The sequence below is a fragment of the Micropterus salmoides genome, unplaced genomic scaffold (genome assembly GCF_014851395.1).
Source record: "Micropterus salmoides isolate LMB-PRFRI ecotype aquatic unplaced genomic scaffold, ASM1485139v1 Ms_hic_scaffold_5, whole genome shotgun sequence".
NCBI classification, from domain to species: domain Eukaryota; kingdom Metazoa; phylum Chordata; class Actinopteri; order Centrarchiformes; family Centrarchidae; genus Micropterus; species Micropterus salmoides.
The window spans coordinates 18,120,513-18,148,496 of NW_024044237.1; the positions used below are offsets into that span (position 1 = coordinate 18,120,513).

Here is a 27,984-nt window from a genome sequence, read left to right on the forward strand (position 1 = left end):
TACAACAAGCGGCGCTGTTCACTCGATAAATACTTACTCAAGGTCGCCATGACAGGGAACCATTGTAAAGCTCCAAACGTCCGGGCAACTCCGTGGTGCTGAACCGTGCGTTAAAGGCGAGAAGGATACTCCGCTGTTTTAAGCATCAAAATATTCACGGATTTAAATTTTCATCAATAGGGTTGAACGGAGTTCTTAATGGCGAAGCTGTAAATCAGTTTATATATTCCTTATATCGACTAATGTGCTACAATCGGCGAATAGAAGAACCACAATGCGGTCCGTTGTAATAATGCAGTCACAAAGGTACGTGGCGCATGTTGTTCTCTTTTGTTACGTTCATCATTTAACGGCCTCAGTGACCCATTATTCAATACCGGAAGAAATGAAAGAAGGATCAGTTGTTGCAAACCTTGCTACCGATCTAAGCCTGGAAGTTAAAACTCTGAATCAGAGGAAGATGCGCCTTGACCTTATCGCCAACAAAAAATATTTGGATGTGAACAAAGAGACTGGTGAGCTTTATGTTGTTGAGAAGATTGACAGGGAAAATCTTTGTACAAAAACGCTGACATTGTGCTACTTGAAAATGGAAGTAATACTTGAAAATCCTTTACGAATATTTAACATAGAACTAGAAATTTTGGATATTAATGACAACGCCCCACAATTTCGAAGAGACGCCATACATTTGGACATATCTGAGTCAACGCCTGCAGGAGAAAGATTTTCATTGAGCAACGCTGTTGATCCTGATGTTGGAAGCAATTCAGTGAAAACATACCATCTGAGTGAAAATGAACATTTTAATATTGAAGTTCAGACCGGGAGAGATGGGTCGAAGTTTGCCGATTTGATCTTGAAAAAGAATTTAGATCGAGAGCAGCAAGCTGTTCATAATTTAATACTCACAGCTGTAGATGGAGGCACACCTGCACGTTCTGGTACCGCAAGTGTTATAGTTCATGTTTCAGACACAAATGATAATGCACCCATATTTGACAAGTCAATTTACACTGTTAAAATAATGGAAAATTCTCCCATAGGGAGCCTTGTTATTCATCTTAATGCAACAGACTTAGATGAAGGATTGAACTCTGATATCACGTACTCATATAGTTTATATACGTCAGAGAAAACACAAGAAACATTCAACCTGAATCCTTCCACTGGTGAAATTAATGTTAAAGGAATGTTAAATTATGAGGATTTCAGGATTTATGATATGGAAGTTATAGCAACCGACAAAGGAGCCAATAGTTTGTCAGGACAATGTACCATAAAGATTCTGGTTGAAGACATGAATGATAATCACCCAGAAATATCTATTAAATCATTTCAGAGTCCAGTTAATGAAAACGTAGAATTAGACACAGTGATAGCTGTAGTTAGTGTCAGTGATAAAGACTCAGGTGACAACGGAGTGGTAGATCTGCATATTCCAGATAACATGCCTTTCAGACTGAGGGAGTCCTCTGATAACTATTATGAATTAGTAGTGTCAGAGCCGTTAGACCGCGAGAAGGTCCCAGAATATGACATCACTTTCACTGTTACAGACAGAGGTTCTCCTCCTTTATCTGACAATGAAACTATGACGTTAGAGCTGCTGGATGTGAATGACAATGTTCCACAGTTCCCTCAATCATTTTATACTATACGTGTAACGGAGAATAACGCACCTGGGGCCTTGCTGAGTTCACTCTCTGCGTTTGACCCTGACCTCCATGAAAACCAGTATCTAGTTTATTTCATCCTAGAGAAGGAGATAGCCAACACCTCCATGTCCATGCTGTTCTCCATCAATCCAGAGAACGGGAACCTTTACGCACTAAAAACTTTTGACTATGAGATCGAGAAGGAGTTTCTTTTCCACATCGAGGCCAGAGACTCTGGCTCTCCTCCACTGAGCAGTAACGTGACCGTGCACATCATTATTGTGGACCAGAACGACAACGCTCCGGTTATTGTGTCTCCGTGGCGCGCGCACGGCTCTGTGGTGGAGGAAAAGATCCCCAGATCCACCGATAAAGGCTCTCTGGTTGCCAAAGTGATAGCCTTAGACACCGACTCGGTGCACAACTCTCGGATCACCTACCAGTTCCTACAGGTGACTGACGCCACCTTGTTCAGTCTGGACCAGTACAACGGAGAGATCCGGACTATGAGGATGTTCAGTTACAGAGACCCGCGCCACCAGCGACTGGTTGTTGTTGCCAAAGACAACGGGCAGCCTGCTCTGTCTGCCACAGTCACCATCAAGCTGTCCACAGTGGAGACTGCCGTGAAGGCCTACTCTGACATGACTGAGGTGCCTCTGGAATACGACATCTTTTCAGACCTAAACCTGTATTTGGTCATCGGTCTGGGCTCGGTGTCATTTCTCCTGCTCATCACCATATTGGTCACCATCGTGCTCAAGTGTCAGAAACCCAAGCCCAGCAAAGCGGCTCCTCCCTGCAGGAACAGTGTGATCAGTGAGAGGAACTCCACCATCGCAGATTCCACTCTGGTCTCCAACGATGCCTACTGGTACAGTCTGTTTCTAGCGGAGACCAGGAAAGGGAAGCTGGTGGTTAGACAGCCTGTGCCAAAGGGCTCCAGATACATCGTGTCCAGTCTACCGAGAGGCACAGGACTGACAGACACTAGCGACTCAGCTGCGTCTACCCTGCAGGTGAGAGTCCAATGTACATATTTGTTTTTAGATTTATCATTTATCAATATTTAGCGATATTGTATTTCCATTCTAAGACATTTTTAGATTTAAAATATTTATCAGTGTAATGATTCTTTTCAGCAATATTTTCAAAAAGAATAAGCGACAATAAATCCACATTTACTCGTAAAAATCCATTTTAAAAAGGTTCATGTTAAACAACGAGAGTTACAAAATACAAAAGGTGGCGCTGTTTCCGCAACAGACTACAGTCAATGAACGCCATGACAGTGAATCGTTGTCATTAGTGCAGATCGAAGAAACCGGACAGCTCCGTGGTGTTGAAAAGCAACGACGAAAACGCGATTGCTCAGTTTATCCACCGATAAACTCGGGATTAAAATAATTCAAATATGCTTCAGTACAGGACCATAAATAACATTTTGAAAAACAAGGGAAATGTACATTGTACTGGCTGAACTGTGATGAACCAACACACAACAACGAGCTCTTCTGTAACAATGCAGTCTTGTAAAAGGTACGTGCTGCTCGTTGTTCTTTTTTCCTTCGTTCATCACATCTCGACTTCAGTGACTCATTATTCAATACCAGAGGAAATGAAAGAAGGATCAGTTGTGGCAAACCTTGCTACAGATCTCAGTTTGGACGTTAAAACACTGAATCAGAGGAAGATGCGTCTCGACATCATTGCAAATAAGAAATATCTGGATGTGAACAAAGAGACGGGTGAACTGTACATTGTTGAGAAGATAGACAGGGAAAATATTTGTCCTGCAAAGTCGTCTTGTTATCTCAGACTGGAAGTAATACTTGAAAACCCATTACGAATATTTAATATAGAAGTAGAAATTCTGGACATGAACGACAACGCCCCACAGTTTCGACGAGACGCCATACATTTAGATATATCTGAAGCGACGCCGAAAGGGGAGAGATTCTCTCTCAGCAATGCAGTTGATCCTGATGTTGGAAGCAATTCAGTGAAAACATACCATCTAAGTGAAAGTGAACATTTTAATATTGAAATTCAGACCGGAAGAGAAGGGTCGAAGTTTGCCGAATTAATCTTAACAAAAAATTTAGATCGAGAGCAGCAAGCTGTTCATAATTTAATACTCACAGCTGTAGATGGAGGCACACCTGCACGTTCTGGCACTGCAAGTGTTATAGTTCATGTTTCAGACACAAATGACAACGCTCCTGCTTTTGACCAAGGGAGTTACAATCTAAAAATAATGGAAAATTCTCCCATAGGGAGCCTTGTTATTCATCTTAATGCAACAGACTTAGACGAGGGATCAAATTCTGATATCACGTACTCATATAGTTTATATACGTCAGAGAAAACACAAGAAACATTCAACCTGAATCCTTCCACTGGTGAAATTAATGTTAAAGGAATGTTAAATTATGAGGATTTCAGGATTTATGATATGGAAGTTATAGCAACCGACAAAGGAGCCAATAGTTTGTCAGGACAATGTACCATAAAGATTCTGGTTGAAGACATGAATGATAATCACCCAGAAATATCTATTAAATCATTTCAGAGTCCAGTTAATGAAAACGTAGAATTAGACACAGTGATAGCTGTAGTTAGTGTCAGTGATAAAGACTCAGGTGACAACGGAGTGGTAGATCTGCATATTCCAGATAACATGCCTTTCAGACTGAGGGAGTCCTCTGATAACTATTATGAATTAGTAGTGTCAGAGCCGTTAGACCGCGAGAAGGTCCCAGAATATGACATCACTTTCACTGTTACAGACAGAGGTTCTCCTCCTTTATCTGACAATGAAACTATGACGTTAGAGCTGCTGGATGTGAATGACAATGTTCCACAGTTCCCTCAATCATTTTATACTATACGTGTAACGGAGAATAACGCACCTGGGGCCTTGCTGAGTTCACTCTCTGCGTTTGACCCTGACCTCCATGAAAACCAGTATCTAGTTTATTTCATCCTAGAGAAGGAGATAGCCAACACCTCCATGTCCATGCTGTTCTCCATCAATCCAGAGAACGGGAACCTTTACGCACTAAAAACTTTTGACTATGAGATCGAGAAGGAGTTTCTTTTCCACATCGAGGCCAGAGACTCTGGCTCTCCTCCACTGAGCAGTAACGTGACCGTGCACATCATTATTGTGGACCAGAACGACAACGCTCCGGTTATTGTGTCTCCGTGGCGCGCGCACGGCTCTGTGGTGGAGGAAAAGATCCCCAGATCCACCGATAAAGGCTCTCTGGTTGCCAAAGTGATAGCCTTAGACACCGACTCGGTGCACAACTCTCGGATCACCTACCAGTTCCTACAGGTGACTGACGCCACCTTGTTCAGTCTGGACCAGTACAACGGAGAGATCCGGACTATGAGGATGTTCAGTTACAGAGACCCGCGCCACCAGCGACTGGTTGTTGTTGCCAAAGACAACGGGCAGCCTGCTCTGTCTGCCACAGTCACCATCAAGCTGTCCACAGTGGAGACTGCCGTGAAGGCCTACTCTGACATGACTGAGGTGCCTCTGGAATACGACATCTTTTCAGACCTAAACCTGTATTTGGTCATCGGTCTGGGCTCGGTGTCATTTCTCCTGCTCATCACCATATTGGTCACCATCGTGCTCAAGTGTCAGAAACCCAAGCCCAGCAAAGCGGCTCCTCCCTGCAGGAACAGTGTGATCAGTGAGAGGAACTCCACCATCGCAGATTCCACTCTGGTCTCCAACGATGCCTACTGGTACAGTCTGTTTCTAGCGGAGACCAGGAAAGGGAAGCTGGTGGTTAGACAGCCTGTGCCAAAGGGCTCCAGATACATCGTGTCCAGTCTACCGAGAGGCACAGGACTGACAGACACTAGCGACTCAGCTGCTTCCACCCTACAGGTGAGAGTCCAATGTAGGCCATACACGTGTTTCTGTATTTCTCAGATCATTCAATTTAATTTTCCTGTGTAAAATGTTTATGGTAAAGTTTTGTCATTTAGTTAAACAAACTGATAAACGGTGTTATTTGCTGCAACGTCTGCAGCGGTGTCCAATCTCAAACTAATTTTTGAGTTCTAGCCTACATAAATAATTTTACTTACCATAACTGTAACAATTGGTTAAATGCACGGAGTGGCGCTGTTTACTCCAAAAAAACCCCAGGTCATGTACACCATGACAGTGAATCTTAGTGAAAAAGACACTGAAACAAACGGACAGCTCCGTGATGCTGAAACCCTTACCTGTCTCAAGAAGCAGTATTTAGCTCTTAATAGCGACTACATCTTTTTGGATTTTAAAATCGCACGAAAATAATTTGATCGAGGTCTTTACAGCACATTTCCACATTAGAGGAAACATGCATTAAATCGGATAACATACCTCGAACGGTGAACCCGCCCACGACAACGGGATCCTCTGTAACAATGCAGTCATGCAAAAGGTACGTGTCGATCGTTATTTTTATTTCTTCAGTTCATTACGTATCGACATCAGTAAGTCATTACTCTATTCCTGAGGAGATGAAAGAAGGATCAGTGGTAGCAAACCTTGCTACCGATCTCAGCATGGATGTTAAAACACTGAATCAGAGGAAGATGCGTCTCGACATCATTGCAAATAAGAAATATCTGGATGTGAACAAAGAGACGGGTGAACTGTACATTGTTGAGAAGATAGACAGGGAATATATTTGCATCACAAAAGCATCTTGCTATCTCAAACTGGAAGTAATACTAGAAAATCCAGTACGAATATTTAATATAGAACTAGAAATTCTGGATATGAACGACAACGCCCCACAGTTTCGAAGAGACGTCATACATTTAGATATTTCCGAAGCGACGCCAAAAGGGGAGAGATTCTCTCTCAGCAATGCAGTTGATCCTGATGTTGGAAGCAATTCAGTGAAAACATATCATCTGAGTGAAAGTGCACATTTTAATATTGAAGTTCAGACCGGGAGAGATGGGTCGAAGTTTGCCGAATTAATCTTAACAAAGAATTTAGATCGAGAGCAGCAAGCTGTTCATAATTTAATACTCACAGCTGTAGATGGAGGCACACCTGCACGTTCTGGCACTGCAAGTGTTATAGTTCGTGTTTTAGACACAAATGACAACGCTCCTGCTTTTGACCAAGTGAGTTACAATCTAAAAATAATGGAAAATTCTCCCATAGGGAGCCTTGTTATTCATCTTAATGCAACAGACTTAGACGAGGGTTCAAATTCTGATATCACGTACTCATATAGTTTATATACGTCAGAGAAAACACAAGAAACATTCAACCTGAATCCTTCCACTGGTGAAATTAATGTTAAAGGAATGTTAAATTATGAGGATTTCAGGATTTATGATATGGAAGTTATAGCAACCGACAAAGGAACCAATAGTTTGTCAGGACAATGTACCATAAAGATTCTGGTTGAAGACATGAATGATAATCACCCAGAAATATCTATTAAATCATTTCAGAGTCCAGTCAATGAAAACATAGAATTAGACACAGTGATAGCTGTAGTTAGTGTCAGTGATAAAGACTCAGGTGACAACGGAGTGGTAGATCTGCATATTCCAGATAACATGCCTTTCAGACTGAGGGAGTCCTCTGATAACTATTATGAATTAGTAGTGTCAGAGCCGTTAGACCGCGAGAAGGTCCCAGAATATGACATCACTTTCACTGTTACAGACAGAGGTTCTCCTCCTTTATCTGACAATGAAACTATGACGTTAGAGCTGCTGGATGTGAATGACAATGTTCCACAGTTCCCTCAATCATTTTATACTATACGTGTAACGGAGAATAACGCACCTGGGGCCTTGCTGAGTTCACTCTCTGCGTTTGACCCTGACCTCCATGAAAACCAGTATCTAGTTTATTTCATCCTAGAGAAGGAGATAGCCAACACCTCCATGTCCATGCTGTTCTCCATCAATCCAGAGAACGGGAACCTTTACGCACTAAAAACTTTTGACTATGAGATCGAGAAGGAGTTTCTTTTCCACATCGAGGCCAGAGACTCTGGCTCTCCTCCACTGAGCAGTAACGTGACCGTGCACATCATTATTGTGGACCAGAACGACAACGCTCCGGTTATTGTGTCTCCGTGGCGCGCGCACGGCTCTGTGGTGGAGGAAAAGATCCCCAGATCCACCGATAAAGGCTCTCTGGTTGCCAAAGTGATAGCCTTAGACACCGACTCGGTGCACAACTCTCGGATCACCTACCAGTTCCTACAGGTGACTGACGCCACCTTGTTCAGTCTGGACCAGTACAACGGAGAGATCCGGACTATGAGGATGTTCAGTTACAGAGACCCGCGCCACCAGCGACTGGTTGTTGTTGCCAAAGACAACGGGCAGCCTGCTCTGTCTGCCACAGTCACCATCAAGCTGTCCACAGTGGAGACTGCCGTGAAGGCCTACTCTGACATGACTGAGGTGCCTCTGGAATACGACATCTTTTCAGACCTAAACCTGTATTTGGTCATCGGTCTGGGCTCGGTGTCATTTCTCCTGCTCATCACCATATTGGTCACCATCGTGCTCAAGTGTCAGAAACCCAAGCCCAGCAAAGCGGCTCCTCCCTGCAGGAACAGTGTGATCAGTGAGAGGAACTCCACCATCGCAGATTCCACTCTGGTCTCCAACGATGCCTACTGGTACAGTCTGTTTCTAGCGGAGACCAGGAAAGGGAAGCTGGTGGTTAGACAGCCTGTGCCAAAGGGCTCCAGATACATCGTGTCCAGTCTACCGAGAGGCACAGGACTGACAGACACTAGCGACTCAGCTGCTTCCACTCTGCAGGTAAGAGTCCAACGTACACATTTCGTTTTATAGTCATCATTTATGAAAAATGAGTGACATTTCATTTTTACTTTATCTGCGGTGATTCGTCTTCCAAAGATCAGCTCATACATAGTATAAATAAATGTGATTATTGTTGTCTGCAATAACACATTTAAAGTAATATTGGTACTGATAAACTAATTTCAAAGTGCAACCCATTAAATGAATTTAAAGTGTCTTGAAAAACCTAAAGGGTGGCGCTGTTTTGTTAGTAAAATGCCAGCCAGTGAACGCCATGACAGTGAATCGATGTCATTAGGCCAGACCGTGAAACAACCGGACAGCTCCGTGGGGCTGAAACTGCACCCGAAAACGCTCTCGTGTTGTTTTAACGCGGAAATATCCTCGGAATTTAATTGCGTTAATATATTAAGGATCATGGACATTACACCGAAATTCAAAATAGCTGCAAATGCACATTATATCGACTGAAGTGCGGTAGCCCAACACACAACAATGGGGTCCTCTGTAACAATGCAGTTTTGCAAAAGGTACGTGCTGCTCGTTGTTCTTTTTTCCTTAGTTCATCACATCTCGACTTCAGTGACTCATTATTCAATACCAGAGGAAATGAAAGAAGGATCAGTTGTGGCAAACCTTGCTACAGATCTCAGTTTGGACGTTAAAACACTGAATCAGAGGAAGATGCGTCTCGACATCATTGCAAATAAGAAATATCTGGATGTGAACAAAGAGACGGGTGAACTGTACATTGTTGAGAAGATAGACAGGGAATACATATGCAATACCAAGTCGTCAGCGTCTTGCTATCTTAGACTGGAAGTAATACTAGAAAATCCTCTGAGAATTTTTAACATAGAACTAGAAATTCTGGACATGAACGACAACGCCCCACAGTTTCGAAGAGACGTCATACATTTAGATATATCTGAAGCGACGCCAAAAGGGGAGAGATTCTCTCTCAGCAATGCAGTTGATCCTGATGTTGGAAGCAATTCAGTGAAAACATACCATCTGAGTGAAAGTGAACATTTTAATATTGAAGTTCAGACCGGGAGAGATGGGTCGAAGTTTGCCGAATTAATCTTAACAAAGAAATTAGATCGAGAGCAGCAAGCTGTTCATAATTTAATACTCACAGCTGTAGATGGAGGCACACCTGCACGTTCTGGCACTGCAAGTGTTATAGTTCGTGTTTTAGACACAAATGACAACGCTCCTGCTTTTGACCAAGTGAGTTACAATCTAAAAATAATGGAAAATTCTCCCATAGGGAGCCTTGTTATTCATCTTAATGCAACAGACTTAGACGAGGGATCAAATTCTGATATCACGTACTCATATAGTTTATATACGTCAGAGAAAACACAAGAAACATTAACCTGAATCCTTCCACTGGTGAAATTAATGTTAAAGGAATGTTAAATTACGAGGATTTCAGGATTTATGATATGGAAGTTATAGCAACTGACAAAGGAGCCAATAGTTTGTCAGGACAATGTACCATAAAGATTCTGGTTGAAGACATGAATGATAATCACCCAGAAATATCTATTAAATCATTTCAGAGTCCAGTCAATGAAAACATAGAATTAGACACAGTGATAGCTGTAGTTAGTGTCAGTGATAAAGACTCAGGTGACAACGGAGTGGTAGATCTGCATATTCCAGATAACATGCCTTTCAGACTGAGGGAGTCCTCTGATAACTATTATGAATTAGTAGTGTCAGAGCCGTTAGACCGCGAGAAGGTCCCAGAATATGACATCACTTTCACTGTTACAGACAGAGGTTCTCCTCCTTTATCTGACAATGAAACTATGACGTTAGAGCTGCTGGATGTGAATGACAATGTTCCACAGTTCCCTCAATCATTTTATACTATACGTGTAACGGAGAATAACGCACCTGGGGCCTTGCTGAGTTCACTCTCTGCGTTTGACCCTGACCTCCATGAAAACCAGTATCTAGTTTATTTCATCCTAGAGAAGGAGATAGCCAACACCTCCATGTCCATGCTGTTCTCCATCAATCCAGAGAACGGGAACCTTTACGCACTAAAAACTTTTGACTATGAGATCGAGAAGGAGTTTCTTTTCCACATCGAGGCCAGAGACTCTGGCTCTCCTCCACTGAGCAGTAACGTGACCGTGCACATCATTATTGTGGACCAGAACGACAACGCTCCGGTTATTGTGTCTCCGTGGCGCGCGCACGGCTCTGTGGTGGAGGAAAAGATCCCCAGATCCACCGATAAAGGCTCTCTGGTTGCCAAAGTGATAGCCTTAGACACCGACTCGGTGCACAACTCTCGGATCACCTACCAGTTCCTACAGGTGACTGACGCCACCTTGTTCAGTCTGGACCAGTACAACGGAGAGATCCGGACTATGAGGATGTTCAGTTACAGAGACCCGCGCCACCAGCGACTGGTTGTTGTTGCCAAAGACAACGGGCAGCCTGCTCTGTCTGCCACAGTCACCATCAAGCTGTCCACAGTGGAGACTGCCGTGAAGGCCTACTCTGACATGACTGAGGTGCCTCTGGAATACGACATCTTTTCAGACCTAAACCTGTATTTGGTCATCGGTCTGGGCTCGGTGTCATTTCTCCTGCTCATCACCATATTGGTCACCATCGTGCTCAAGTGTCAGAAACCCAAGCCCAGCAAAGCGGCTCCTCCCTGCAGGAACAGTGTGATCAGTGAGAGGAACTCCACCATCGCAGATTCCACTCTGGTCTCCAACGATGCCTACTGGTACAGTCTGTTTCTAGCGGAGACCAGGAAAGGGAAGCTGGTGGTTAGACAGCCTGTGCCAAAGGGCTCCAGATACATCGTGTCCAGTCTACCGAGAGGCACAGGACTGACAGACACTAGCGACTCAGCAGCTTCCACTCTGCAGGTAAACCTCAACTTAACATATGATATGCACAAACATTCTCTGAATATGGTCGTCAGGTGGAATCTAAGTACATTTACTCAAGTATTGTTCTCAAGTACAGTTTTGAGGTATTTGTACAAGTTTTGTTGAGTATTTCCATTTCACGCTACTTTATACTTCTACTCAATTACATTTCGGAGCCAAACATTGTACTTTTTACTTAAATACTAATGCGAAACAGGACTTTTATTTTTGATAACGCATTTTTACACTGTCATATTGCTACATTTACTCCCATAAAATAACTCATTTGTCTTCCACCAAAGCATCAAATACAGCCATTTGTAACAGCTATTGTTTGGTCCTTGCAATGTTGAAGATTTCCAACTTTGTATCCTTTTCAGGACCTATATGTAGATGTATGTATTCCCCATTGGTATCCAGACTCTAAAAATTCATATTTTATTAGTGTTTTATAAATGAGTACAGAAAAATTTACACTGTATCCATACTAGTAATCAAAGTTTACATAGGTATAATTTTAATGTTAACACGATTCCATTTTTTAAAAATAAACATTAAATAAATCCCTTGACATTTGCAATCTTTGTCCCTTCCATAAAACATCTTTTCTTGCACAGGGTATTTAGGTACCGTTAAAATTGGATATTACATAGGTCATAAAGCAACTGTGTGAGTGTTGCATATGGCAACATCAATTAAGCAACTAAAATATTTACTGAAGGCTTTTAGAAAACACATAAATCTAGAGATTAGACACGCGGTCAAATTTTACCACACTGGTTTTACGCACAGAGATTAGCGCGTAAAAGTCAAACTCAAAGGGCTATGACTCCATATATTTGCACTGATAGAATGTGTAGCATGTCTGCAGTAAAAATTTTTTCAAATAGTATATTTCCATAGTCATAAAAGCAATACAAGGAAAAATATATAACTTTTAGTTGTTTCCCACATCCTATTAAAAACAAGTAAAATATTTAATTATACTTTTTCTTATAACCGAATTTAAAAGTTCTCACACAATCTATATTTGTATAGAAACCGCGATTGTACGAGGTGTAAATGCTAAAAAAGGACTATTCACGTCGCTGCACTCCACAAAAACAGACTCACCAATGAAGTCATCGTTCTCACGATAGTTCATTGGAGCCCGGGCAGGCAGACATATTGCACGCAAATCTCTGCTGATACCACCATAAAGAAACGTTTTCCATGAAGACCCTCGCTGGCTTTTATCATTAAATAAAGGGGACTGTTTCTCCTTTCTCAACCACACATCGCATTTCAAGGTTTTAAATACGGATTCTCCTCAATGGCTCATCATATCCGTCAGTATTCCCGGAGAGGGTACGTTTCAGTTTTTATCTTTCTTTCTGCCATCATGAACACGGTATTCACCGTTACTCATTATTCTGTTCCTGAAGAAATGGAGGAAGGATCTGTCGTTGCTAATTTAGCAACTGATTTGGGATTAGACGTGAAAACTCTGAATAAAAGACAAATGCGCATAGATGTTGTAGGCAACAAAAAATATCTTGACATCAACAAAGACACGGGAGAGCTGTTCATTTTGGAAAGGATAGACAGAGAATTGTTATGCCCCCTTAAAGACAACGTCATACTGCTTTCTTAAAATTAGACGCTACAATTGAAAATCCTGTCCGGATGTTTAATATTGAGGTGGAAATCACGGATATTAACGACAACGCTCCTCATTTTCGACGAGGAACGATGCACTTGGACATCTCTGAATCAAGCCCCGTTGGAGAGAGATTCTCTTTGAATAATGCTGCAGACCCAGATGTGGGACCGAATTCTGTGAAAAATTACCATTTGAGCTCAAGTGAACACTTCACTATTGAAATTCAGACCGGGAGAGACGGGACAAAGTTTGCAGATTTGATTCTGAAGAAAGCTTTAGATAGAGAGCAGCAGGCTTATCATAACCTAATACTCACTGCAGTGGACGGTGGGGTCCCCACGCGCACAGGTACAGCCAGCATCGTTATTCGCGTGCTTGATGTGAACGACAACGCCCCTTCATTTGACAAAGACAGATACGTCGTAGATGTGATGGAAAACTCCCCGATTGGAAGTCTAGTAATCAAACTAAACGCCACTGATTTAGATGAAGGTTCTAATTCCGAGATTGTTTATTCATATAGTTTGTATACATCAGAGAGAACGCAACAGATGTTCAACTTGAATCCAGAAAATGGTGAAATCAGAGTGAAAGAGATGATAAATTATGAAGATTTTAAGCTTTATGAAATGGAGGTTATTGCCAGCGATAAGGGGCCTAACTCCTTATCTGGACAGTGTAAGCTGACAATACAGGTGACAGATATGAACGACAATCACCCACAAATATCCATCAAATCATTTCAAAGTCCAATCAAAGAGAGTGAGCCCATTGACACAGTGATAGCTGTAGTTAGTGTCAGTGATAAAGACTCAGGTGACAACGGAGTGGTAGATCTGCATATTCCAGATAACATGCCTTTCAGACTGAGGGAGTCCTCTGATAACTATTATGAATTAGTAGTGTCAGAGCTGTTAGACCGCGAGAAGGTCCCAGAATATGACATCACTTTCACTGTTACAGACAGAGGTTCTCCTCCTTTATCTGACAATGAAACTATGACGTTAGAGCTGCTGGATGTGAATGACAATGTTCCACAGTTCCCTCAATCATTTTATACTATACGTGTAACGGAGAATAACGCACCTGGGGCCTTGCTGAGTTCACTCTCTGCGTTTGACCCTGACCTCCATGAAAACCAGTATCTAGTTTATTTCATCCTAGAGAAGGAGATAGCCAACACCTCCATGTCCATGCTGTTCTCCATCAATCCAGAGAACGGGAACCTTTACGCACTAAAAACTTTTGACTATGAGATCGAGAAGGAGTTTCTTTTCCACATCGAGGCCAGAGACTCTGGCTCTCCTCCACTGAGCAGTAACGTGACCGTGCACATCATTATTGTGGACCAGAACGACAACGCTCCGGTTATTGTGTCTCCGTGGCGCGCGCACGGCTCTGTGGTGGAGGAAAAGATCCCCAGATCCACCGATAAAGGCTCTCTGGTTGCCAAAGTGATAGCCTTAGACACCGACTCGGTGCACAACTCTCGGATCACCTACCAGTTCCTACAGGTGACTGACGCCACCTTGTTCAGTCTGGACCAGTACAATGGAGAGATCCGGACTATGAGGATGTTCAGTTACAGAGACCCGCGCCACCAGCGACTGGTTGTTGTTGCCAAAGACAACGGGCAGCCTGCTCTGTCTGCCACAGTCACCATCAAGCTGTCCACAGTGGAGACTGCCGTGAAGGCCTACTCTGACATGACTGAGGTGCCTCTGGAATACGACATCTTTTCAGACCTAAACCTGTATTTGGTCATCGGTCTGGGCTCGGTGTCATTTCTCCTGCTCATCACCATATTGGTCACCATCGTGCTCAAGTGTCAGAAACCCAAGCCCAGCAAAGCGGCTCCTCCCTGCAGGAACAGTGTGATCAGTGAGAGGAACTCCACCATCGCAGATTCCACTCTGGTCTCCAACGATGCCTACTGGTACAGTCTGTTTCTAGCGGAGACCAGGAAAGGGAAGCTGGTGGTTAGACAGCCTGTGCCAAAGGGCTCCAGATACATCGTGTCCAGTCTACCGAGAGGCACAGGACTGACAGACACTAGCGACTCAGCAGCTTCCACTCTGCAGGTAAACCTCAACTTAACATATGATATGCACAAACATTCTCTGAATATGGTCGTCAGGTGGAATCTAAGTACATTTACTCAAGTATTGTTCTCAAGTACAGTTTTGAGGTATTTGTACAAGTTTTGTTGAGTATTTCCATTTCACGCTACTTTATACTTCTACTCAATTACATTTCGGAGCCAAACATTGTACTTTTTACTTAAATACTAATGCGAAACAGGACTTTTATTTTTGATACCGCATTTTTACACTGTCATATTGCTACATTTACTCCCATAAAATAACTCATTTGTCTTCCACCAAAACATCAAATACAGCCATTTGTAACAGCTATTGTTTGGTCCTTGCAATGTTGAAGATTTCCAACTTTGTATCCTTTTCAGGACCTATATGTAGATGTATGTATTCCCCATTGGTATCCAGACTCTAAAAAATCATATTTTATTAGTGTTTTATAAATGAGTACGGAAAAATTAACACCGTATCCATACTAGTAATCAAAGTTTACATAGGTATAATTTTAATGTTAACACGATTCCATTTTTTAAAAATAAACATTAAATAAATCCCTTGACATTTGCAATCTTTGTCCCTTCCATAAAACATCTTTTCTTGCACAGGGTATTTAGGTACCGTTAAAATTGGATATTACATAGGTCATAAAGCAACTGTGTGAGTGTTGCATATGGCAACATCAATTAAGCAACTAAAATATTTACTGAAGGCTTTTAGAAAACACATAAATCTAGAGATTAGACACGCGGTCAAATTTTACCACACTGGTTTTACGCACAGAGATTAGCGCGTAAAAGTCAAACTCAAAGGGCTATGACTCCATATATTTGCACTGATAGAATGTGTAGCATGTCTGCAGTAAAAATTTTTTCAAATAGTATATTTCCATAGTCATAAAAGCAATACAAGGAAAAATATATAACTTTTAGTTGTTTCCCACATCCTATTAAAAACAAGTAAAATATTTAATTATACTTTTTCTTATAACCGAATTTAAAAGTTCTCACACAATCTATATTTGTATAGAAACCGCGATTGTACGAGGTGTAAATGCTAAAAAAGGACTATTCACGTCGCTGCACTCCACAAAAACAGACTCACCAATGAAGTCATCGTTCTCACGATAGTTCATTGGAGCCCGGGCAGGCAGACATATTGCACGCAAATCTCTGCTGATACCACCATAAAGAAACGTTTTCCATGAAGACCCTCGCTGGCTTTTATCATTAAATAAAGGGGACTGTTTCTCCTTTCTCAACCACACATCGCATTTCAAGGTTTTAAATACGGATTCTCCTCAATGGCTCATCATATCCGTCAGTATTCCCGGAGAGGGTACGTTTCAGTTTTTATCTTTCTTTCTGCCATCATGAACACGGTATTCACCGTTACTCATTATTCTGTTCCTGAAGAAATGGAGGAAGGATCTGTCGTTGCTAATTTAGCAACTGATTTGGGATTAGACGTGAAAACTCTGAATAAAAGACAAATGCGCATAGATGTTGTAGGCAACAAAAAATATCTTGACATCAACAAAGACACGGGAGAGCTGTTCATTTTGGAAAGGATAGACAGAGAGTTGTTATGCGCATTGAAAACAGCTACATCATGCTTTCTTAGATTAGACGCTACAATTGAAAATCCAATACGAATGTTTAATATTGAGGTGGAAATCACGGACATTAACGACAACGCTCCTCATTTTCGACGAGGAACGATGCACTTGGACATCTCTGAATCAAGCCCCGTTGGAGAGAGATTCTCTTTGAATAATGCTGCAGACCCAGATGTGGGACCGAATTCTGTGAAAAATTACCATTTGAGCTCAAGTGAACACTTCACTATTGAAATTCAGACCGGGAGAGACGGGACAAAGTTTGCAGATTTGATTCTGAAGAAAGCTTTAGATAGAGAGCAGCAGGCTTATCATAACCTAATACTCACTGCAGTGGACGGTGGGGTCCCCACGCGCACAGGTACAGCCAGCATCGTTATTCGCGTGCTTGATGTGAACGACAACGCCCCTTCATTTGACAAAGACAGATACGTCGTAGATGTGATGGAAAACTCCCCGATTGGAAGTCTAGTAATCAAACTAAACGCCACTGATTTAGATGAAGGTTCTAATTCCGAGATTGTTTATTCATATAGTTTGTATACATCAGAGAGAACGCAACAGATGTTCAACTTGAATCCAGAAAATGGTGAAATCAGAGTGAAAGAGATGATAAATTATGAAGATTTTAAGCTTTATGAAATGGAGGTTATTGCCAGCGATAAGGGGCCTAACTCCTTATCTGGACAGTGTAAGCTGACAATACAGGTGACAGATATGAACGACAATCACCCACAAATATCCATCAAATCATTTCAAAGTCCAATCAAAGAGAGTGAGCCCATTGACACAGTGATAGCTGTAGTTAGTGTCAGTGATAAAGACTCAGGTGACAACGGAGTGGTAGATCTGCATATTCCAGATAACATGCCTTTCAGACTGAGGGAGTCCTCTGATAACTATTATGAATTAGTAGTGTCAGAGCCGTTAGACCGCGAGAAGGTCCCAGAATATGACATCACTTTCACTGTTACAGACAGAGGTTCTCCTCCTTTATCTGACAATGAAACTATGACGTTAGAGCTGCTGGATGTGAATGACAATGTTCCACAGTTCCCTCAATCATTTTATACTATACGTGTAACGGAGAATAACGCACCTGGGGCCTTGCTGAGTTCACTCTCTGCGTTTGACCCTGACCTCCATGAAAACCAGTATCTAGTTTATTTCATCCTAGAGAAGGAGATAGCCAACACCTCCATGTCCATGCTGTTCTCCATCAATCCAGAGAACGGGAACCTTTACGCACTAAAAACTTTTGACTATGAGATCGAGAAGGAGTTTCTTTTCCACATCGAGGCCAGAGACTCTGGCTCTCCTCCACTGAGCAGTAACGTGACCGTGCACATCATTATTGTGGACCAGAACGACAACGCTCCGGTTATTGTGTCTCCGTGGCGCGCGCACGGCTCTGTGGTGGAGGAAAAGATCCCCAGATCCACCGATAAAGGCTCTCTGGTTGCCAAAGTGATAGCCTTAGACACCGACTCGGTGCACAACTCTCGGATCACCTACCAGTTCCTACAGGTGACTGACGCCACCTTGTTCAGTCTGGACCAGTACAACGGAGAGATCCGGACTATGAGGATGTTCAGTTACAGAGACCCGCGCCACCAGCGACTGGTTGTTGTTGCCAAAGACAACGGGCAGCCTGCTCTGTCTGCCACAGTCACCATCAAGCTGTCCACAGTGGAGACTGCCGTGAAGGCCTACTCTGACATGACTGAGGTGCCTCTGGAATACGACATCTTTTCAGACCTAAACCTGTATTTGGTCATCGGTCTGGGCTCGGTGTCATTTCTCCTGCTCATCACCATATTGGTCACCATCGTGCTCAAGTGTCAGAAACCCAAGCCCAGCAAAGCGGCTCCTCCCTGCAGGAACAGTGTGATCAGTGAGAGGAACTCCACCATCGCAGATTCCACTCTGGTCTCCAACGATGCCTACTGGTACAGTCTGTTTCTAGCGGAGACCAGGAAAGGGAAGCTGGTGGTTAGACAGCCTGTGCCAAAGGGCTCCAGATACATCGTGTCCAGTCTACCGAGAGGCACAGGACTGACAGACACTAGCGACTCAGCAGCTTCCACTCTGCAGGTATGGGAAAAACATCTATTTATCTGGTGTGACACACCGATCCAGGGGAGACTGGGCATGATTGCAACACTTTTTCTCTTAGCAATGATAACTCGCAGAATTTTCGTGTTAGAGCACTCGTTTGCCACGACGTATCCAAATAGTCTAGCGATGTTTACAAGTTCTCCAATCACAGAATTCAATAACTTATGTCAAATACAAGGAGTTTGATTTTTATAACCTACTGGGGTAAATTATAACAATAAGAGTGAAGAATTAAATGTTGAGACCACGCTACAAAAACATGCATCTGAAGAAATGTATTACACTTCTCAGCACATATACATCTCTAAAAATACTGTTTTAAACACAAATGTGTTCTGGTCAAATAGGCTAAATTATATTATATATGAGTAATTCATTTTGCATGTTTTTTAGACTTAATTTTAGTACAATGTTCTGTTCAGAAAACCTGCTGTCTTTCTGCACATTGGGCAGTTTTAGATTTTATGAATGACATCATATTTGTTGAGATCTATACTCATCCTTATATATGGTAGACTGATGGAAGATTATGTAAATGTTTTGAACAATGAAATGGAAAATGCCAGCTTGGGCCACTTTTTGCTTACCACTGCTGTAATATTTTACTTTTGTCCTCTGAGGTTTTGTAATTTCTTGCAGCATCTGATCAGTGTCACATGGTAGATACAGTATTATTTGGTGACAGTCTTTACTGTCTTTCACTGCCTCAGTTGTATCACTTTTTAAAAAGGTGTTACTACCATCCCCACCTCTGTTAGACATTGTTAAGATGTATCAACATGGTTGTTTTACATTAGCATTTATTAAATGCCTTAAATTTTACCCAAGAGATACTCACTAATTTCAAACATGATAGATAATTCTAACTTCAACAGAATCAGTACTAATCAAAATATAGACTTGGTCCAAATAATTACTTAGTCGAAAATCTGTATTTGGGGTGTATGGTCTGCATACTTCCTCACACAGCTATGAAAATTCACATGCGAGGTCAGGAAGGAAATCGTCATACATGAAATTGATCAAATGACTCTTTGGTCATCCCTTCATGGTGAAAGTGGTGCTTTTATAACCAAACCGGCTCTCACCTACTTCGTGAATAACCATCAAGTCAACTCATAAGTGACCACAGTACTCATGGCCAGCTTGTCGTGCCAGCACTGAATAATTTGAACTTTCTGCTTCACTTTTACATTAGCGGGCAGTTAGTTTCTGAAAAGTCGATAAACTTTTATGACATTTGACATGTAACTAACAAATAATGTATACTCTGTTTTCCTAAATATCTGTCTTTCTTGTTATTCCAGCCTTGATATTTTTGCATTCATTAGGTATTTGAAAGGATAAATTAGCCTATATGTGGGGCACAGACAACTGTGCGTAAAACTCGCCGAACAGAAAGGAAAGTTGATACCGTGATATACACACTATGCCTTTATGATCACTGTATAAATGTGTGACAAAAAATACGTTCATAATGTCATGATTGAACGAATTCAGGTTTTCAGAATTCCACATCCCACACAGGAAAGAAAAGTTTATAAACGAGAAATAAAAAAAGTCACCGAAAGAGTTATTTCCAGCTTCTTAAACTGTGATTAAAATCCATTCGCGCTCCTCCTAAGTTTACCATTTTTTAGTTTTTAAAAAGATACAAATGCACACTAATGACTAATTTCGTCGCTGCTCTCAGCTTAAAGACACTCTCTGATGAGGTCATCCTTCTCGCGATAGTTGTTTTGGAGGACGGACAGTCAGTTCTCATATTACAAGGAGGTCACTCTTGGTCTAAGCGTGAAGAAACCTTTTCTTTTTAAAATCCTCATTTCTTTGTTTTCCTTCAACAAGGGGACGGTTTATCCAGGTTTCAGCCCCTTTCAAGTCAACAATATAACTACGGTATCTGTACGATGGCGCGTCATATCCGACTGTTGTTCGGGAGAGGGTACGTTACCGTATTTATCTTTCTTTCTGCCATCATGAACACGGTATTCACCGTTACTCATTATTCTGTTCCTGAAGAAATGGAGGAAGGATCTGTCGTTGCTAATTTAGCAACTGATTTGGGATTAGACGTGAAGAGTCTGAATAAAAGAAAAATGCGCATAGATGTAGTAGCCAATAAAAAATATCTTGACATCAACAAAGACACGGGAGAGCTGTTCATTTTGGAAAGGATAGACAGAGAGTTTTTATGCCCTTCGAAAACAACTACATCATGCTTTCTTAAATTAGACGCTACGATTGAAAATCCAATACGAATGTTTAATATTGAGGTGGAAATCACGGATATTAACGACAACGCTCCTCATTTTCGACGAGGAACGATGCACTTGGACATCTCTGAATCAAGCCCCGTTGGAGAGAGATTCTCTTTGAATAATGCTGCAGACCCAGATGTGGGACCGAATTCTGTGAAAAATTACCATTTGAGCTCAAGTGAACACTTCACTATTGAAATTCAGACCGGGAGAGACGGGACAAAGTTTGCAGATTTGATTCTGAAGAAAGCTTTAGATAGAGAGCAGCAGGCTTATCATAACCTAATACTCACTGCAGTGGACGGTGGGGTCCCCACGCGCACAGGTACAGCCAGCATCGTTATTCGCGTGCTTGATGTGAACGACAACGCCCCTTCATTTGACAAAGACAGATACGTCGTAGATGTGATGGAAAACTCCCCGATTGGAAGTCTAGTAATCAAACTAAACGCCACTGATTTAGATGAAGGTTCTAATTCCGAGATTGTTTATTCATATAGTTTGTATACATCAGAGAGAACGCAACAGATGTTCAACTTGAATCCAGAAAATGGTGAAATCAGAGTGAAAGAGATGATAAATTATGAAGATTTTAAGCTTTATGAAATGGAGGTTATTGCCAGCGATAAGGGGCCTAACTCCTTATCTGGACAGTGTAAGCTGACAATACAGGTGACAGATATGAACGACAATCACCCACAAATATCCATCAAATCATTTCAAAGTCCAATCAAAGAGAGTGAGCCCATTGACACAGTGATAGCTGTAGTTAGTGTCAGTGATAAAGACTCAGGTGACAACGGAGTGGTAGATCTGCATATTCCAGATAACATGCCTTTCAGACTGAGGGAGTCCTCTGATAACTATTATGAATTAGTAGTGTCAGAGCCGTTAGACCGCGAGAAGGTCCCAGAATATGACATCACTTTCACTGTTACAGACAGAGGTTCTCCTCCTTTATCTGACAATGAAACTATGACGTTAGAGCTGCTGGATGTGAATGACAATGTTCCACAGTTCCCTCAATCATTTTATACTATACGTGTAACGGAGAATAACGCACCTGGGGCCTTGCTGAGTTCACTCTCTGCGTTTGACCCTGACCTCCATGAAAACCAGTATCTAGTTTATTTCATCCTAGAGAAGGAGATAGCCAACACCTCCATGTCCATGCTGTTCTCCATCAATCCAGAGAACGGGAACCTTTACGCACTAAAAACTTTTGACTATGAGATCGAGAAGGAGTTTCTTTTCCACATCGAGGCCAGAGACTCTGGCTCTCCTCCACTGAGCAGTAACGTGACCGTGCACATCATTATTGTGGACCAGAACGACAACGCTCCGGTTATTGTGTCTCCGTGGCGCGCGCACGGCTCTGTGGTGGAGGAAAAGATCCCCAGATCCACCGATAAAGGCTCTCTGGTTGCCAAAGTGATAGCCTTAGACACCGACTCGGTGCACAACTCTCGGATCACCTACCAGTTCCTACAGGTGACTGACGCCACCTTGTTCAGTCTGGACCAGTACAACGGAGAGATCCGGACTATGAGGATGTTCAGTTACAGAGACCCGCGCCACCAGCGACTGGTTGTTGTTGCCAAAGACAACGGGCAGCCTGCTCTGTCTGCCACAGTCACCATCAAGCTGTCCACAGTGGAGACTGCCGTGAAGGCCTACTCTGACATGACTGAGGTGCCTCTGGAATACGACATCTTTTCAGACCTAAACCTGTATTTGGTCATCGGTCTGGGCTCGGTGTCATTTCTCCTGCTCATCACCATATTGGTCACCATCGTGCTCAAGTGTCAGAAACCCAAGCCCAGCAAAGCGGCTCCTCCCTGCAGGAACAGTGTGATCAGTGAGAGGAACTCCACCATCGCAGATTCCACTCTGGTCTCCAACGATGCCTACTGGTACAGTCTGTTTCTAGCGGAGACCAGGAAAGGGAAGCTGGTGGTTAGACAGCCTGTGCCAAAGGGCTCCAGATACATCGTGTCCAGTCTACCGAGAGGCACAGGACTGACAGACACTAGCGACTCAGCAGCTTCCACTCTGCAGGTATAAATGGTCGCTCACTTTACCACAGTTTAAATGAATTCTTATTCCCAACTGCAGTTTGGGGAAAAATCTGGCCTTTTGTTAAAGCAGTTCACCAGCTCATACAACTGGTGAATTGGCAGTATTTTGTCCTTTTTTGCAGTACGTATTGTATGACTCAAGTAAAGGTGATGGGGAAAAAAAATAATGTTAAACATGGAGAAAACTTCATCTAAATTCAGTGACGGGTGAATGTATTTAATATATCAAACCAGATACAAGAACAAAACTACAATACGAAAATCACTAAAGCAGTATAAATGTTAGGTCAGTACACATTTACAGTACACAGCCAAACATTTGATTATTGTTCTACCGCTGACGTCAGTGATAGTGTTCATATTTTTACTTTCCGGTTTCAATTTTGCCTGTGTGTGTGACATCTTCACACCGGCCCACATTTAAATACCGTAACAACAAAGTTTCACGTCCCTCAATCTATTTATATGATAGTATAAAAATTTATGTGTTAGGTTTCAACAAAAAATACTGTTAAGACCCCAACTCCCAATATCATGCTTAACATTCAACTAGTGGAAATGCCATACCTTTGCGGACCATGTTAAAAAAAGCTCCATCAGAAAAAGAAATGAAAAGACATAAAATTTGTTATTTAAACAGATATCAAAGAATCCAATGGCCTAACAAATATAACAGTTAATAGCAACCCACCTGAAGAAAATATTGAAAATGACACATTTGCTTCATAAAATATCCTGCAGCTGTTTGTCTTTACGATTTTGCTCTTGATTTACAGTGCAGCACTTACTGAAAAGTTTTTTTCTTCTATTTATTTGTGTGACTTTGGTCTGTGGCCTATATATCAGTGGGATGTGTATGTCTTCATTGATCATTTGCTACAAAAGAAAAACACAATCAAGTCAAGAGCTTATATAACAACAGAAGTATGTGGGTAATGATTCTTTTGAGTGATTATATTATAATTCCCTTGTAATGCATGGCTTGTTTTTTGTCTTCAAACACATGACATGCACTACAATTTTTCTCTCTTCTGAGCAATGACAGCAACAATACAGGGGTGCATTTCAACACACATAAGCTCTGCCAACGGTGTGGAGCAGGTCTCCTGTCACTGTCAGGAGTTAAAGGTCAAGCACAGTCTGCAGTATTGGAGAGTCTGGAAATGTGTAGGACTTTTCTGTGCTCTACATCACCACAGTACTTAATGCAGAATGCTAAACCCACAAGTGACCTTTTTTCCCCAGTGACAGTGTGATTTGACTATTGACTAAGTTGATACGATGAATGTTGATCTACCGATCTCTCTCTCTCTCTCTCTCTCTCTCTCTCTCTCTCTCTCTCTTTCTCTCTCTCTCTCTGATGGTTAGTATTCTGTTGGAAGAACAACCAACCATTCGTAGTCTGTGGTATTTTCAAAGATAACATTTCATTCATAGTGCCTCGACATCAACTCTGTGATCATATACACAAATAATCCTTTTTGTGCTTGCAATGACCTGACCATTGAATTGCTTGTTTTTTTTTCTCCCCACTCTAAAGTACCCTAAATGAGGGAAGTCCACTCTGCAGCTGGAGGTATGCAGTCTCCCTCCCCCGCCCCGGATTCCCTTTTTTGAATGATGTTACAGAACTTAATGTTTGGGTTGTTGTTTGTGTTTTTTCTGTTCTCAGTGTTAACAAAAACAATTTTGTCTTGATTAATATCACTTGGAGAATCAGATTTCTTTTTAAATTCAAAGGATCACTTAATTGACATCACATGCAGCAGTTTGCCAAATCCTGTGTTAACTTCTTCATGCCTACATTTTGGTTATTGTTACTCATATTGCAGTCTCATCCTTAAAGGATAACCTTGCTATTTTTCAACCTGGCTCTTTTCCCATGTTTTGTGTTTATGTGACAAACTGGGACAACATGTTTTGAAATTTGTCCAGTATTGAGCGAGCACGCAGCAGTCAGCAGCAAGACAGGGCTACAATGTACTCTTTGCAGGCATTGCACACTGTCAAAGTATGCCCACTAAAGTGCTTGTTTTTGTCACTGACAGGCTTAGATAGTTAATTTAAGTGTCTTACAATGTTGTGGAAAATATCCTTACAGAAAGACATTTTTTAAAAGCATCCATCCATCTTCATCCGCTTATCCGGGGTCCGGTCGCGTTTATTTTTAACACTAAAATCATTTTTGTTTAACCAGCCACCAGACTCCATTGACAAAAATAGAAATTTGACCACTCTGGTCTACTGCTACCACGATTGGTTAGTTTCTGTTATTGTGTGACTTTGGTGTGTTTAACACTTTAAAACACCAAAGTCTCTGTAGGGCGCCCTGTCTCACTGCTGCCGAATGCAGCGCTCTTGCTCAGTACTGGACCAATTTCAAAAAATGTTGTTCCCATTAGTCACAGAGACACAAAAACATATGAAAATCGGAAAATTCCAAAGTTACCCTTTAAAGCACTAAAATGCATGTAAGCAATCTAATTACCACAGTAGTTAACACTAATTTGGTCAGTATTTCAGGATTATGTACCTTCGCCAAAGTTTTTTATAGTTTGACAGGTTTAATACTAATGAGGCCTTAACCATTTTGATTGACTTCAGGGGACAAAGACATCAGGCCATAGAAATCCTAATCGATAATGTGACAATCTGTGGTCAGTTTTGCAGACAAGTGAAAGTGGTGATCCAGATAAAGTAGCATTTAAACATTATCCCTGTCCTAGTCATACTTTTCATACTTTAAATACAAAATAATAACCTCAGCATGCTGCTCTGCCTGAAGGCCACTGATCACAATTCTAAAAAAAATCCTTTAACTAAATTTGTTGTCAAGAAAATGCTGCTATGACTTTAATTGAATCAGTGTTTTCAAAAGGATGCTGTGCATGTGAAGATTAATTTGTGTTTACCTCCATCACTGATAGATTAGGAGTATCCTATTTTTAAATGTTACCCGTGGGATGGGACTGTGCTGTTTCTGTATGATTGGGGTTGGTTAAAACTGTAATTCTAGTGCTACTGACTTCACACAGACACAGAATAACACTTATGAATTTTCTGTCTGCTGTAATGTGAGTTGTGACCTAATTGTTTGTGCAGGAGAGACGCAAAGTGAAACCAGTCACCCAGTTACCTAGCAACCACTCTCCTCCACATAATCTTGGAGCATGGTATTCATTGATAGACCCGCCACCTCACCACTTCATGTTCAAGGATCTGCCCAACCCCTCCACCCCACTCTGTCCTGTGCCTGAAGCCCCCTGTCATGAGATGTGTCAGTTTGGCCAGTCACAAGGCTTTCAGTGATGAGGTTCGTTTCCAGATTTATCTGATTTTCTTGTCTCGTTCGCAGGCATCCACAACCAGCAGTAGCAGTTCCACGTAAGGCCATACCACCAACTGCATAACTTGACTGATGCAGACAGGAAAGCTTCACGGAGGAAAGGAGAAACCCCTGCCCATGATCGCACCCCATATCCATCCTGCTCAGTCTGATACTTGTTCCCCATAATGTTTAGTTGTCATGCTATAAAACCAAATGGACTATGGTGGCCCTCCCCCTCTCCTTCTTCAAGCACATGAAAAGCCAATCAATGATGCCTCTCTGTCCATTCAATGTGCATGATAAGACTGCATGGCTTCAATCACAATCCAAAACCTTCATACAAAAAAAAAAATTCAAGAGGAGACACTCACAAAGAAACAGACAAAAAATTACACCTATGGATATTCAAAGAAGCCTCAACAAGAAGTACTAGAGTGGACACAGGACTGTTGAAATGCCTTTAAGAGACTGTTTCCCCTCTCTAAAAATGAAACACATGTTGGATATTACATTTTAACCTCTGTGCTTTGTCTTGCTACATAACAGCATTCATGTATATAATAAAAAGTGAAACAGCACAATTAACTAACTGTCAGAAAAGCACCAACCTACAATTTCAAAGGGGAATCAGTATTTCATAAATGTGGTAGCTTTTAGTAGCTGTATGTTTTGTATTTGACTTTGTGCTTTGTATGTGAGCTAGGCCTAAATATATGAATGAGAGTTCTAAGAGATTAAAGTTAACCAGTACATCAAACAGATAAATGTGAGGCCTTTAGCTATTATGTATCTGCCTTTCAGTTGTTTTTGCATGGGATAATCAAAGTACTTTGATAGCTGTAGATATTTTACAAATTGAGCAAGCAAATTTCTGTAGTTAGGCCTCACTTTATTTTTTTTAGCCGAGACGGAAGATTACATTGTAATGGGACCACATTGAAGAAGTACAACAGCATACTATTTTCATCCAGTGTCCTAAGATATTCAGAAAAGGTCAACAGATCTGTATTCTCATTCCTTTTCCCTAGTTTCTAGGCAAGAGGAAAGTGGCTAGCAGCAGTGGGACATTCTTATGGATTCAGTATGTTAGTGTATAATGTGATTGAATGTTATGTTCCCTTGGCTATCACTTAAGAATATGAGTCTTTAGGAGTTTGTACAGTGAGTCTCTGAGAAGGGGTTGATTAATATCTCCTTATGGCTACTGTATATACATCACATCAACATGACCATGTACTTTCATTTTTTTTTTAAGCGTAACTCTGGATGTTACTTAATTTCAACATTTTCTTAGACTGTGTAACAAGTTGAAAACTCAACATGAAGATGTTGATGTTATTAATGTTTACTTTACAATACTGAAACAACACAGCAGTGGTTGATTTCACCCATTGAAAGCTGTGCTCATGTGTATTACTGACTACTGTATGTATCTGCATATGCAACACACATAAATAGGG

The 27,984-nt window shown here is 41.7% G+C and overlaps 3 protein-coding genes and 2 pseudogenes across 7 annotated transcripts; all 5 read left to right on the plus strand.

Moving 5' to 3' along the window:
• Window positions 1–87: 87 nt before the first annotated feature.
• Window positions 88–27,776, plus strand: LOC119888478 (protocadherin alpha-C2-like). The gene is made up of 3 exons (XM_038699038.1): window positions 88–2,677; window positions 24,737–24,772; window positions 26,552–27,776. The coding sequence occupies exons 1-2, from the start codon at window positions 275–277 to the stop codon at window positions 24,746–24,748; spliced, it is 2,415 nt and encodes an 804-aa protein (XP_038554966.1). The 5' UTR covers window positions 88–274; the 3' UTR covers window positions 24,749–24,772; window positions 26,552–27,776.
• Window positions 2,948–27,776, plus strand: LOC119888476 (protocadherin alpha-C2-like). 5 transcript variants are annotated; one of them, XM_038699034.1, is made up of 3 exons: window positions 2,948–5,565; window positions 24,737–24,772; window positions 26,552–27,776. In XM_038699034.1, exons 1-2 carry the CDS (start codon window positions 3,145–3,147, stop codon window positions 24,746–24,748), a joined length of 2,433 nt encoding a protein of 810 aa, XP_038554962.1. In that variant the 5' UTR covers window positions 2,948–3,144; the 3' UTR covers window positions 24,749–24,772; window positions 26,552–27,776. The 5 variants fall into 5 exon arrangements, with proteins under 5 accessions (XP_038554962.1, XP_038554965.1, XP_038554964.1 ...); XM_038699037.1 differs by lacking the exon at window positions 2,948–5,565 and adding an exon at window positions 5,852–8,477; XM_038699035.1 differs by lacking the exon at window positions 2,948–5,565 and adding an exon at window positions 20,577–23,176.
• Window positions 8,758–11,655, plus strand: LOC119888475 (annotated as a pseudogene).
• Window positions 12,544–15,253, plus strand: LOC119888474 (annotated as a pseudogene).
• On the plus strand, window positions 16,270–19,058 carry LOC119888473 (protocadherin beta-16-like). Its single transcript, XM_038699032.1, has one exon. It carries the CDS (start codon window positions 16,425–16,427, stop codon window positions 19,041–19,043), a length of 2,619 nt encoding a protein of 872 aa, XP_038554960.1. The 5' UTR covers window positions 16,270–16,424; the 3' UTR covers window positions 19,044–19,058.
• Window positions 27,777–27,984: the final 208 nt, after the last annotated feature.

Bases quoted from the DNA above. Each gene is read 5' to 3' on its own strand.
- LOC119888478 (XM_038699038.1), top strand. From the start codon at position 275: ATGCGGTCCGTTGTAATAATGCAGTCACAAAGGTACGTGGCGCATGTT.
- LOC119888473 (XM_038699032.1), top strand. From the start codon at position 16,425: ATGGCTCATCATATCCGTCAGTATTCCCGGAGAGGGTACGTTTCAGTT.
- LOC119888476 (XM_038699033.1), top strand. From the start codon at position 20,768: ATGGCGCGTCATATCCGACTGTTGTTCGGGAGAGGGTACGTTACCGTA. The intron at 23,177-26,551 runs GTATAAATGGTC...TCTCGTTCGCAG, and splicing joins CAGCAGCTTCCACTCTGCAG to GCATCCACAACCAGCAGTAG.